The 12687-nt window shown below is 37.1% G+C and overlaps 1 protein-coding gene across 5 annotated transcripts in view; it reads right to left on the bottom strand.

Annotated features, from left to right (window-relative positions):
- PIGG (phosphatidylinositol glycan anchor biosynthesis class G (EMM blood group)) overlaps window positions 1-12687 on the bottom strand; it is a 79531-nt gene that overhangs the window by 43704 nt on the left and 23140 nt on the right. For all 5 annotated transcript variants that reach the window (XM_021533887.4, XM_085567648.1, XM_085567647.1 and 2 more), the window contains one exon: window positions 6194-6651. In XM_021533887.4, the coding sequence (XP_021389562.2) occupies window positions 6194-6651 (458 nt within the window). The remainder of the gene's footprint in view (window positions 1-6193; window positions 6652-12687) is intronic.

Raw genomic sequence — 12687 nt, 5'->3', positions numbered from 1 at the left:
TTCCCCTGCATCTTAAATAGGTAACACTGATTCCAGAAACAAGGGCATTCCACCGAACATGCTGCCAGTGTTGTATATTTAAATCTTCAGTAGTAGGAACCAGCACTGCAAAATGTAATGGGGTAAGGCAAAGATCTGCACCCGCCCCCTTAACATGTAGTTTCAGAAAACCTGCTGTAGTCCAAGAATTGCCAAGCCATGCCTACTGAAAATATTCCCAGTATCCCAAATAATATAAAACCACTTATTTTGTTAAATTTGCCTTCAGTTAAGAACAACATGTAGATTTTGAGAGCTAAGGGCTCCATCTTCTGTTTTCCACAACTCAAAATCCCATTATAAAAGATTACTAACTTCAGGAAACTAACAGTGTGCCTGGGCTGTTTCCTGCATTAAATTCAATCACGCTTATGAAACTCCAGTTTTATCTCTGATTTAATAAAAATTATTGTACTTCAGAATCAAGTTTACTTTCCTATTCCCTAGTATACACTTGAGAATATCAGGAGTGACACTTATCAGGAGCTTGACCAATAGTTGTTCCAAATGTTGTGCTTGAAAAGTCATGGAGGAAAGGTTGTAGGGCAGACAAATAATCCTGTTAGTTCTGCATTCAGGACTCAGTCAAGGAGCTCGTACACCTTAACACAATTCCAAGAGATGCACTGTTCTCTGAAACCCAGTGGAGAAAAATGAGAGGCATAAGACCTAGAATACTATGAGACAGAAAATGTAGTCTACAGAAAACATAGATATTTCTCCTCCTAATTATTCTTCCTCTACCATGAAGAGAGCAGAAACAGTGGACTCATGCAGCAACCTATGAAGATAATGTAAGCATCACCTTCTTTATGATCAAAATATAACAAACTAATTTAGTAGCCACTAAATCTTTCAAATGAGCACTTACAGAAAACTCTAAGCATTCCAGTCATATTCTCCTTGGCTAGTCATTCTATGAGAGCAAAACGAATCAGGGATAAATAAAAGCACACATCATCATCTTTGTCTCTTTATCTAAAAAAATCAATATACATTGAGTTTACATTCTTGACTGCTAGCACAGGGATTAACATACATCTCATGTCCAGGTCTGCTTGAAACTTCTGTGATCTCTTGTTTGGAATTTTTTTGGATCATATAAATCTGTTGGAAAAAACCCTACCCGTGTGTTTCATAGCATTTGCTGAAGAAACAAGGAAAGAATTTACAGCCAGCAAAGTCAGGTCAGCACAAATCACCTACAGTTTCAATGTTTTCCAGCCAAAGTTCTTACAGTTAGACAGCTAAAAGATATGTAATTAGCATATATTTTGAAAGGCAATGGTAGTTGTTTAACACAGAGTCCAATCATTTAGCAAAGTTCTAAATGGTTTTGATAGTCTGCTCAGAAATACAAGCACAAACAAGCCACTCTGATCTCAGCTGCTGGGTCCTGTGTTTTGCACAAACCACAAAACTGAAAAGTGAAGAACCAATAGCTCCCTGAGAGAAAATCTGGTGAGAAGGGAAGGAAAAAAGAAGACTTTGGCCCTATCTTCCTACTGTAACAGCTTGTTAGGTCTACACTCATACTCCTGGTAACAGAATGAAGGTTGAAGACATTTTCTTCCACAGCTTGGACCTCACCTTATTACTGCAAATACAAGTAGAGTGAAATGAATTATATATGTGCATGATTAATAACTTAAGTGGATAGGGTCTTTTTTAATTGTTTCTTTCATTTTACAACCAACACACAGAAATCACAAGGTGTGCTAGCTTTGAGGGGAATGGCATTTGGGGATGCTTAAGTACATTATTTAAAGAAAATGTTATCTTCCCATGCTGATGCCTCTTGTCACTTCTCTTCAAGCTGACACTGCCATGTAGCATCTCTGACACATTTCAAGTATCAGCACTGACCAAGATTAGCAGCCAAATAAAGCTAACTGAATACCAACCCATCAGAAAGAAAACCTGACTTCCAGTCAGATTTAGATTGCATGTTTTCTTCCATTTCATCTACTGTCTGATTTTCTTTTGCTCTTTTTCCCATCAAAGTATTTTTCAGTTTTCACAGTCTATCTGCAAATAACAAAGAACATTTTTTATTTCAGCACTGCTGAATGCTTTCCTAGTAGCCAATTTCAACACACTATAGATAGATTGATTTTCTGTGTTTTGATGCTTACATCAAACAGGAAAATCTGGACAACAGTTTCGCTGTTTTAAATGCTGAGCCCCTTAAGCACTTTCTAGTTAAGCAAAATCCTAGAATAAGCATGAGCACAGATGTCCAAAAGATCAATACAGGGGAACAAAAAAAGAGGGCCATTTGTTCATTAGTTTATCTTAGAGACAAAACAGAAGGCTGTCTAGAAAAAGCCTGATCAGCCCAAACTCAAACTAACAACAGCACACATGATCTAAGTAAAGTTCCTAATTCTTACTAGTAAAAAACATGCTATTACGACATAACTACACCAATTAAACTAATACTAAAAATAGAATAACAATCAACCTTAGAGACTAGCATTGCATTTTGGGAAGAAGAATAAGTGCTTTATACAATTCAGTTTATTACTAACTTTTAATTCATGCTCTAAGGAAAACACATCATCCCAATACTGATTAAATCACTAGGGAAACAGACATCTCTACAACCCTAACATCATGTGAAGGAGAAGGAACAAAGATGTTAAAACCCCTGACCAAAGAAAATGCAAGCATGCTGGCCAAATAGGAATTCCCAGACACTTTACAGACCACAGGATGTGTAAAGATTTAGCTGCATCATTGACTAACCTTTCCAAAGCTTGTTCAGTGAGCCATAAAAGAGTCATACTCTCAACTATATCCCATTATTCAAATCTAAAAAATGTCATACTTCAAATATTACTAACCTTTTAACTCTATATTGCAACTAAAGTTTATGTCACCATGGACACATACATAATGTTCTCTGTTAGGCTGAAAATTGCTCCATTGTTTTAAGTCAGGATGTAGCCCCACAGTAGCCTGAGCCAACATGTGCCAGGGCTGCCAGGGCTCTGCTCTTTCATTTGGTCCCTAAACACAGCAGAAGTAGCTTCACCCATGAAAGGGAGAAGGCAGAACTGTGACAGTGACAGTCCTAATCACATATCCTCTTAACCTGCCATGGCACAACACTCTGGACTGTTGCATAAGCTTTTTAAGCCTCCCACAGTACAAGGTAGGTAATCATTGCTTCTTTCTCATTTAGATTTGAAAGGTAAGTGGGTTTTTGTAAGGAATGCTTTACAACATCAGAAAGAAAAAACAGTTTGTCTGCAGCACTTCAAAAGATGTAGACACTTCCATGTTCTCTTCATACAATAATTTCAACAACAGCAGTGCTGACTTGTATACACTTCCCTTCCTGCATTCCTGCTACTAAGCCAGCCCACCAATTGCCTGCCAAGACTGATGGTAAATCAGAGTGAGACGAGATCCAACTGAAAGCCAAGAGTTTTCCATGCCATCTTGAGTTATTTTTCCAGACACATCTACTCAGTGATGTAGTAGCTCACCATACTTACACAGGAACAAGTAAAATATAGGCCAGTGAGGTGAGGAGAAAGAGAGCAAGTTTGCTGCCTTGTATGGCAAAATATAGAACTTTAGCCAAATGATCAGTCATAGCCTAAGACTACAGATGTAGAATCTTTTCTCTTCTGATGGCTTCAAGACCTAAGCAAATACACTCAACATGAGGCCATAATTTGAGGAAGAAATTAATTTGTAAAATTCTGATGTTATGTTTTGGTATCTAGCTGCTATTCTTCAACCTTACTGAAGGGGGAGGCAGGACAGTTTTAATAATAGGGCTGTGATGGCTTTATGAAGGAGATTACTTTATCAACCTGACAGATTTTTGTGATGAGACAAGCTCAGTGGAAGAGCACAAAGCAGACATTGTTTATCTGTGCTTTAACGAGGTTTTTAACACCAGCTCCCATAACATTCCCATAGGCAATCTCATGCTATAAAAGTGGACAGTCAGGCAGACTGAAAAGTACTCAAATGCTGGACTCACAGAGTTGCCATTAGTAGCACAAAGTCCACCCAGAGGACAGTCACTATCTGTCAACCCTAGGATTTGGGCATTGCCCCCATCGGGACCCACACTGTTTAATATCTTCACTAATGACCTGGGCAGTGGGGCAGTGCCCCTTCAGCAAGTCTGCACACAATACACAGCTGGGAGGGGTGGCTGTTAACAGCTGGTGGGTCTGCTGACACTCAAAGGCCCCTTGACACCCTGGAGAAATTGCCCACTTATGAAGTTCAATGAGCACAAGAGGAAAATCCTGCACCCTGGAAGAAATAGCTACAAATATCTGGACAGACTGGGTGCTGACCATCTTCTCAAAGGTGACTCGAAATGCCTGGGTGGACCCTGACTCAACAATAAGCAAGCAACGTGCACTTGTAGCAAAGACAACCAACAGCATGTGGAGCTGCATATGCAGAACCCTACCAGAAAATGAAGGAATGTTATTTCTCACCCTGAGTTCAAAAAAACAAAACAAAACAAACAACAACAACACAAAAAAAAAAAAAAAAAAAAAAAACACATCAGAAAACTAGAACAGATGTAAAAATGTAAAAAGCTTTGGGTTTGCCACAGTAGGTTGTTTGGAAGGTCTTTGGAAGTTCTTGACAGGCAACTAGTGTTAGAGCTGGGCTTATAGGATTTGCCACTTTTGTTATGAATTAGGAAGCACCTGCACTATCTGCAGTCTACACTCCAAGTGTGTTATCCCCCTGACCCCCTGAGACCCCCACAGGCCAAGGCTACAACAGGTTTTGCTACTTTCCAGGCATACTTAGCACCAGCAAATCAGAGGTGGGAGCATACTAAAAGCAAGACAGGATCTTTGAAAGTTAAGTCCATGCATGCACACACAATTTTTAGAAGCCTGGTAACATTTCTGGGAGACCACATGAGTAAAAGTATGTATCTGAAACAAACCAAATTTTTCAACTGCAGGAGTATCAGATCCTTGTTTCCTGGCCTTGTGGCACCAGCACACTCCAAGGAAAAGGACTGACAGTCTGAAGAAAAAATCTGGCTCAGGACATTGCTGGGCAAATAAATCTTCCGCAGATGCTCAGGATTAATTGTAAAAATCCTGGCAGTCACACCAAATCACACTTCATTGGCTTAGCTCATAATGAAGGAGTGAGTTATCTATCATATAGACTTGATGTAGGAAATATGACATTTTTTTCTCATTTCCTCACCTCAAAAGCAGAAATGCATGGTGAAAACTCTGGTATAGAATAACCACTATAATGCAATAAATTCCCTCGTAACTCATGTCTTTCAGCACTCATGCCTGTCACTGCAATCAGCATTTCATCTGTGAGGCTGGCAATAAATAACAAATCTCATATAAGTTCATTTGCTCATGTAATTTTTAATGAATGATGAATGACATTTCATCCATGTGTTGTAAAATACTGGTAAGAAATCTATTTATCTTACACAGCAGAGCCTCTTCATCTGCTGTTTGCAAAACATTAACTAGACAGTCAAAAAGTATTGCATCTCCATCCACTAACTTAAGTACATGAGACAGTTCAAGTATCACTGAATAATAACTGTAGTTCTTAAAATACTGAAAAGTATTAGAAAAAGCAGAAGCTCTTCTCTGCTGTACTTTCAGTTATAAAAAATCTCCTTCCTTGTTTATCATATTACACTCAATAAATTCCTTCAGCTTTTCACCCACACATTACAAGCATGCAACAGACAAGGAAGAATTCTATGTGTGGCATCTTCTCTTGTGACTTCATAAATTTTGGAATTATGCAGAACCTTCCTGCCTTAATTTCAAAAGTTTCATTCTATTAAGAGACTTTTAATTTCTCAAACCAGATACTGTTGACTTAAACATGGAAAATATTTACTTTTTGCTTCTGATAAGCCTATCATGTATAATTGGCATTAATTAGATAAGTCGTGGTGCAGGGCAAAGATTATAAACTATTGATAGTACACAAGGAATTACTCCTGCATGAAACAGAAATGAAAAATTCCTTATGTCGTGTCATAGTTTATCTGCTTGACATGTTTGCAGCACTTTCTGATCAGAAACCATATAAAAAACACACATTTCACCAAATTAAACACACGTTAATTTTTAAATCAGGCAGAAAATGTGACAGGAAATCAGATACCCACCTTGTCAACCAGTGTCCAAAGTCTGGCCGATGAGCCCACTGAACACCTGTCTGATTCAAGGATCGAAGCAGCCGACAGCAAATAAGGATGATCCATGGAGTTGCTAAGCTTATCCACTTATCTGATCCTTTTATGAATTCAGATGAAGAGCTGGCCTTGCCCAGTTTTGAATTATTTGCTGCTGGAATGTCTATATTCTTGCACTCGGAGGATTCTCCGATACTGTCAAAATTTTGTTTCACATTGGTGCTATGTTGAGGGTCACATTCTTTCAGAAGAAAATTATTTCTACAAAGCTCCTGACACAGCACCAAACAAAGTGTATTGATAAGAAAATACCAGGTTTGATGTTCCTCTTCTATAAAACTGCTTGCCCCCAAACTCAAAACATGGCCGAGAGTTCCAGCCAGAATCAGGACATCTATTTCTGACCAGTTATAACTGGACACAACAGGATTCTGTAAAAAAAAAAAAAAAAAAAAAAGCACTGGTGAAAGAGTATGTAGAACTTTCCCTTGTAAGCATTCAGTGTGCTTACAGCACTGAAAAGAAAATAAATATCAGGATAACTTATTTCTATCTTTAGAAATCTCAACATTTCAGTGAAGCATACTCAGTACTACAACATAGCAATAATTTTAAAAATTGCATTCTGAATAAGGAATAAAACTTCCCTATGAATAATCATCACAACTGTATAGATTAAGATTCCCTACCACCCTGTAACAGAAGGTTCAAGAGAAGTTCATGCCCTCTTGCATATTTGTAGAAGCAAAAATAGAAATCCGGCAGTAATTTTGAGATACAGATAATAGGCAATTCTCTAGTAGTTGAAATTTTTGTTATCTTCAACTCGATACAGTGACAACCTTCACTACTCAAGTTAACAAAGTTACTGCCTGATGGCACTCTTAACCTTGCTTAGCTTGAAACACGTGTTTCATCATAAAAACTACTTTAAACTGTTACCCATCCATTATTTACTTTACAAACTGTGCTTATCTAAAACCACAAATTTTTTTGTGTAATGCCTTCATTAGCTCAACTTCTGTTCTCAGCAGATAATTGGAATTGCCTTACCATTACAACCTTCAACGATAGGGCTAAAGAGAAAGGGCATGAGGAAGTTGAGAGTACCCAGTTTATTGATGTTATCAGATAAAGACCCATTTCAGCACACAGAGAAAGCCATAAAAAGACCACAGAGAGACACAAATGTGTTAAGTATGCACTAAGGAAGATCATAAAGATGACCAAAACTCTTCAGCCATTAATTGATAAGCCAGTAAGAAATCAGAGGCATAGCTCTGAAGAGCGTCAGTCTGCAGTCTGTAACAGGTAAGGGAGAAGCGACAGTACAGAGGCATCACAGACAGAACCAACTCATTAAAGAGAGTTTCAACAAAGTGTCAAGAGTGGGGAAGAGGGGTGGCGAAGAACATGCTGGAAACAGGGGCAAAGTAAGAGGAGAAAGGATTCAGTTCCATACAAGCAGGAGCCAGTGCACATCTCTGAGTCCTGTGACTGTGGTCTATCCTGTCTTACTAAATCCTCTTCTATACCCACTCCCTGTCCTACCTGTGGGTGTTTCAAGATGCCACTGCAAGTAGCTGGGGACAAGACTGCATGTGAAAACCTTGAGACCAGAGCAAGTAAAAGCAAGAAGCAGAGGACACTAGAACCACCACAAGCTGCCTTAACAAACAGGCTAACATACATGCTTGTGAAGAATTTTGGGAAAGACACTGTCAATACACTGACATACATTACTGTTTTATTTCATCTAATTTTGCACTATTACAGAATATTATGCAGAATCTCTTAAAATGTATTTTAAGCACCTAATGAAACAAAAATTTAAAAGCCAGATTGAAAATACTGCATGCCATTTTTACTTCACAACAAAGATCTCTGAAACTACTTTCACATTCACTTCTTTAACTGCGTATTTTAACTACATCATCCTCCTACATTTGACCTATGAACAAACTTTGAAAAAAATCTTGAATATTCACAGGGATAAATTTCGAAGAGAACCTACTAAATTAAAAAATGCACAGTGTACTACAATTCCTATATGGTTTAAGTCATGTTAATAAAAAATGAAACCAAGCTGACCTTTCTTTGATAACAAAAAAGCAGGTATAAACAATACAAGTATCTCTAAGCACATTAAATGCAATATCACTTGTGTTAATGACTTACTGACAGCAGCATTATACTTTTTTCAATAAGCAAGACAATGTAACACAGAGGAGACAACAAACATATGATGCAAGAAGATAGTTAGCATTATTAGGAATTTTTCTTTAGGGGAAAAAAACTTTTGCAAAATCCAAATGTAATGATTTGTATGTGAAAGAATGCAGGAGCTATAATTACAATTATGACCTAGTCACACCTTCTTCATTTCTTATGTTGTTAAAGAACACATTACATAAAAGTAATTTCACTTTAAAAAACCCAACACAACAAACACAAACAAAGACACAAATAAAACCCCCCACAACCAAAAATGTCCCCATGAGGTTACACACAAAAATAATGGGGGGAAAAATACCAATAATTAGAAAAAATACCCAGGTTCAATCTAAATTTATTAGCACTTGAAATTTCTTTGGTGTTCTAAAGACCACTCAGGTTTGTTTAGTACTCTATTCTGAAAAGCAAATACCATAAGCTGGTATTTGGAACAAAAGGACAAAGTAGTCTCTGCAAAGACCAAAGAGCAGGAAATTCACAAAGCTGGGACAAAAACAGTACATGACAGATCTTCAGCAAGTTTAAATTCCAATAATTCTATCATGCTGACCTTAAAGATCTTGGCTAACTAAATAAATGAGCATGTAAGCACCATCTGCTTGCAGAGACAAAGGAATCTGAGATTCTAAATAAATGAGAATGAACAAGTCCATGATATAATTTGTCTTCTTTGTAAGACAAAACATAAAATCTATAGAAGGATTGGTCTCTTGTATCTGGTTTCTGTCAGCAACTGATATGAAAACTAAAGAAGTGATGCATTATCAATAGGGAACATACAAAAACGTCATTAAAATGATGGCTGTAATGTGAAATGTCCCACGTCAGAAATCTGTATTTCTTGCCTGCTTGTCTCTCATAACTTCAGTGAAAAAAGAAAAAATTACTCCTACATTTACACCAAAGGATTAAAATCCAATGACATTTACTGATAAACCACATTTCAAATCAGAGTTAAATCACTATGCAAAATTAAAAATTATAATGTAAATTATAATCTCCTGAGCATTGATAATCTTAAGAAATTCTCAAAATACCTTCATCAAGGTTTTCTAAATTTACTTCTAATCCCTTATATGTTAACTGTGCCTTATTACAAATGCCATGAGTATGGTGTCATATACAGTCTGACCTTAGATTATTTAAATTGTACCTAGTTTTTAGATTTGGTTTAAAGGCATTGAAATGTAGGTCTTATTCTGATGCTCACAATTCTGTTTCTCCAGCTGCTGAACATTTCCAACCCTCAGGAATTCAGCGGACACTAAGATACTAAAAATACCTGTATGACTCTCCGTTTGTTTGGTATCTTGGCAAAAAAACCAGAAGCTTTTGTTTAGAAATCTTTAAATGCCAGGCTTCAAATGATGTAAACATATCATCTCCCCAGTCAAGGCGACTTTAACAACTGATGTATCAGCACCAGTATTTAAGCAACACAGAAACTGACTTCTCTGCATTATCTTTGAACATATGTTGCTAGCTTGAGAAAGTGTCAGTACATAAATGACAGAGTACATGCACCTTTGATCATTAAATTTTGAAACTTCTTCACTTTGAAATAAAGCCTCCTATAGTCTGTGTTCTCTTATTCGGGTTATGGGGTTTTTTTTTTGTATTAACCATCTACAGGTAATGCCTGAGAAATTCTGCAAATACTTTTCAGATGAGAAACATTTTATTTTTCATGCTTACCATCACTCACAACTTAAACACTTATCATTATGTTCCCTTCTGATACCTGAGCTCCCTGAAGCCATGATTCTCTATGTTGGTAACTTTTCCATGACAAAGTACTACAGATCACACTTGCTCCTACATTTTCACAGCAGTTTGGGATCCTTTTTGAATGCTATCTGATAAGGACACCACCCAATCAGCTTTTGTCTCCCAAGTCAGTAAATGTCAAAATATTTATGCACAAATGCATAAAAATGTTAACATTTTTTAATTCATCAAGAATATCAAAAAAGGAGGAAAATCAAAAATACTGTTAAATGAAAAGGTGCTTTAAAATAAACTAAAAGAACAATATTTTGTAGATGTGATAAAAACCCACTACAATTCTGCATAATGAAAATTCTCAAGCCCTCTACTTGACAAGCCTTAACTTCTGTACTCTAGTTGCAAAAAAAAGGTAAGTTTTTATTTCTATCAGAAACAGGGGATAAAAAACCCACAATTAGTAGTAGTAAATACCATGCTTAAATCAACTACCAAGCAATTACATTGAAACTATGAACAAGAAATTTAAATTTTTAATGATTTTCTGGAATTCATAAAGGGCTGCAGAACTATTTAAAGCCTGAAGTATCATTAAAAGAAGGGACTGGTTCTGCTAGAAACACAGCAATCAGAATCTATAAATAACAATCAGGAAGCAGATGCTAACATTGCCTGCACTGGTCTTCAGAAAATTCATGAACTTGGTAATCAGTTTCTATATTCAGCTACAGTGGGGGAAAAAAAGCATTACAAATGAGAAGCACTTCAGAGAAATCTTTAGAAGTGAACGGAAACAATTTGAAGGAAAAAAGCTCTGAAGCCATTAACAGGAGAGCTTATCTTAATTACTTTTAAAATACCTACATTTTATCGTATAGCTTGAGCTTAGAAAAGGCTTTTCAGCTTTTTTTCTTCAACCAGAAAAGCCAAGATTCAGGCTTCTATTCCCACCATCAGAAGACGAGGGCTTTAGAATTCTTTCAGAAGTGGACTCCACAGGCAGATTTGCAATGTGGAGATGCACAGGTCACAAAACACTTGGATTCAGAGCTACTTTAGCATAAGTGATACTCACAACTCACACAGAAGGCCCTTCGAGATCAACACACGGTGTACAAAAACAACCCATTTCTCCCCCAAAGCCTAGGCACTCTACTGGAGAGGGGATGAAAAAGGGAGATGAATGTTTGGAACACATCTGCATTACAAGCAGCACCAGATTTATACACTGCTCCTTTCACCTCCTCCAGGCTCTGTATTTGTCTAAGCAGACCCAAAAAAACCCCCACCACATCATTCTACAACAGCCTTGAGACTGGTCAAAATGTTATTCAGAACCAAGTCACTGCTTTTACACATATCTAGAATGAAGGCACATACTAACTAAACCAAATAAATATTTCAAGCTTTCTTTGGGACTTCAACAGAGACAGCAAAGCCTCTCTAATGCGACAGTTACCTATGGAATAGGAGTGAAGATAGGACGACAAAAATTTCTACTGGTCTGAATACAAAGTCATATCTGCCCAAGAATTACTACTGCCTAAACTTCATAAGATATACTTAACCTTCCACATTTTCAGATATATCTCAGGTAGCAATATGATCACAGACCAACCTGGGATGATAAACCCTGTCTGTATTTTTTATTTCTATCTGCCCCAGCCCTGGAAAAACAAACATATAAACAAACCTGGAAAACACTGTTGAAAATCTCACTTGTGTATTATCAGCTTGAAGCAGATGATCTGAGGGTAGTGGGACACTAGAACAGGTTGCCCAGAGAAGCTGTGGATGTCCCATCAGGGTCAGGCTAGACAGAGCTCTGAGCAGCCTGGTCCAGTGGAAGGCGACCCTGCCCACGGAAGGGATTTGGAACTGGATGGTCTTTCATATCCCTTCCAACCCAGACCATGCTATCATTCTGTGATTCTTTGAGACTATCCACCTGGAGAAGACATGTATCATCTATTGTAATTGCTCTCCATGATACTGAAGTGCCATGTATGTAAATTTTATGCAGGTCTACAAAATTCATAGTATTTAGATTTCTACTGTTTACTAGAATTAGAAAAACTAGTAACAAGATGAAAAACAAGTTTATCTTTCGTAGTTGTGTTTGTCACTGCACACCAAGTACAAGTGAGATTTCTACACTGAAGCATTAATAATTATTTCAAGGTTAAATTTTTCTTCTTTTTCTAAGAAAAAAATCACCTAGTCAGAAATTACATACATACAGAGAGACATGGACTTCCTTCAGCAGGCCCAGTGGAGGGAAACAAAATTATAATCTGGTATAGTTTTAATAAAATATATTAGCAACGCTACTTATAAGAATTTAGATTTAAATCTACACTGAGGAATTACAACACACATCTGCACAGACTGCAAAAATTTTCTAAATTGTAAGAAATATAGCTGTTACAAAATATTTCTTCAAGTCAGAAAGTTTGCTTTTTTCCTTGATAGAGCATGTTGTCATATCATAAAAGCAATGTACTTGC

The sequence above is a fragment of the Lonchura striata genome, chromosome Z (assembly GCF_050655825.1).
Source record: "Lonchura striata isolate lonStrDom1 chromosome Z, ASM5065582v1, whole genome shotgun sequence".
NCBI classification, from domain to species: Eukaryota; Metazoa; Chordata; class Aves; order Passeriformes; family Estrildidae; genus Lonchura; species Lonchura striata.
This window is presented reverse-complemented; position numbering and strand designations above follow the sequence as displayed.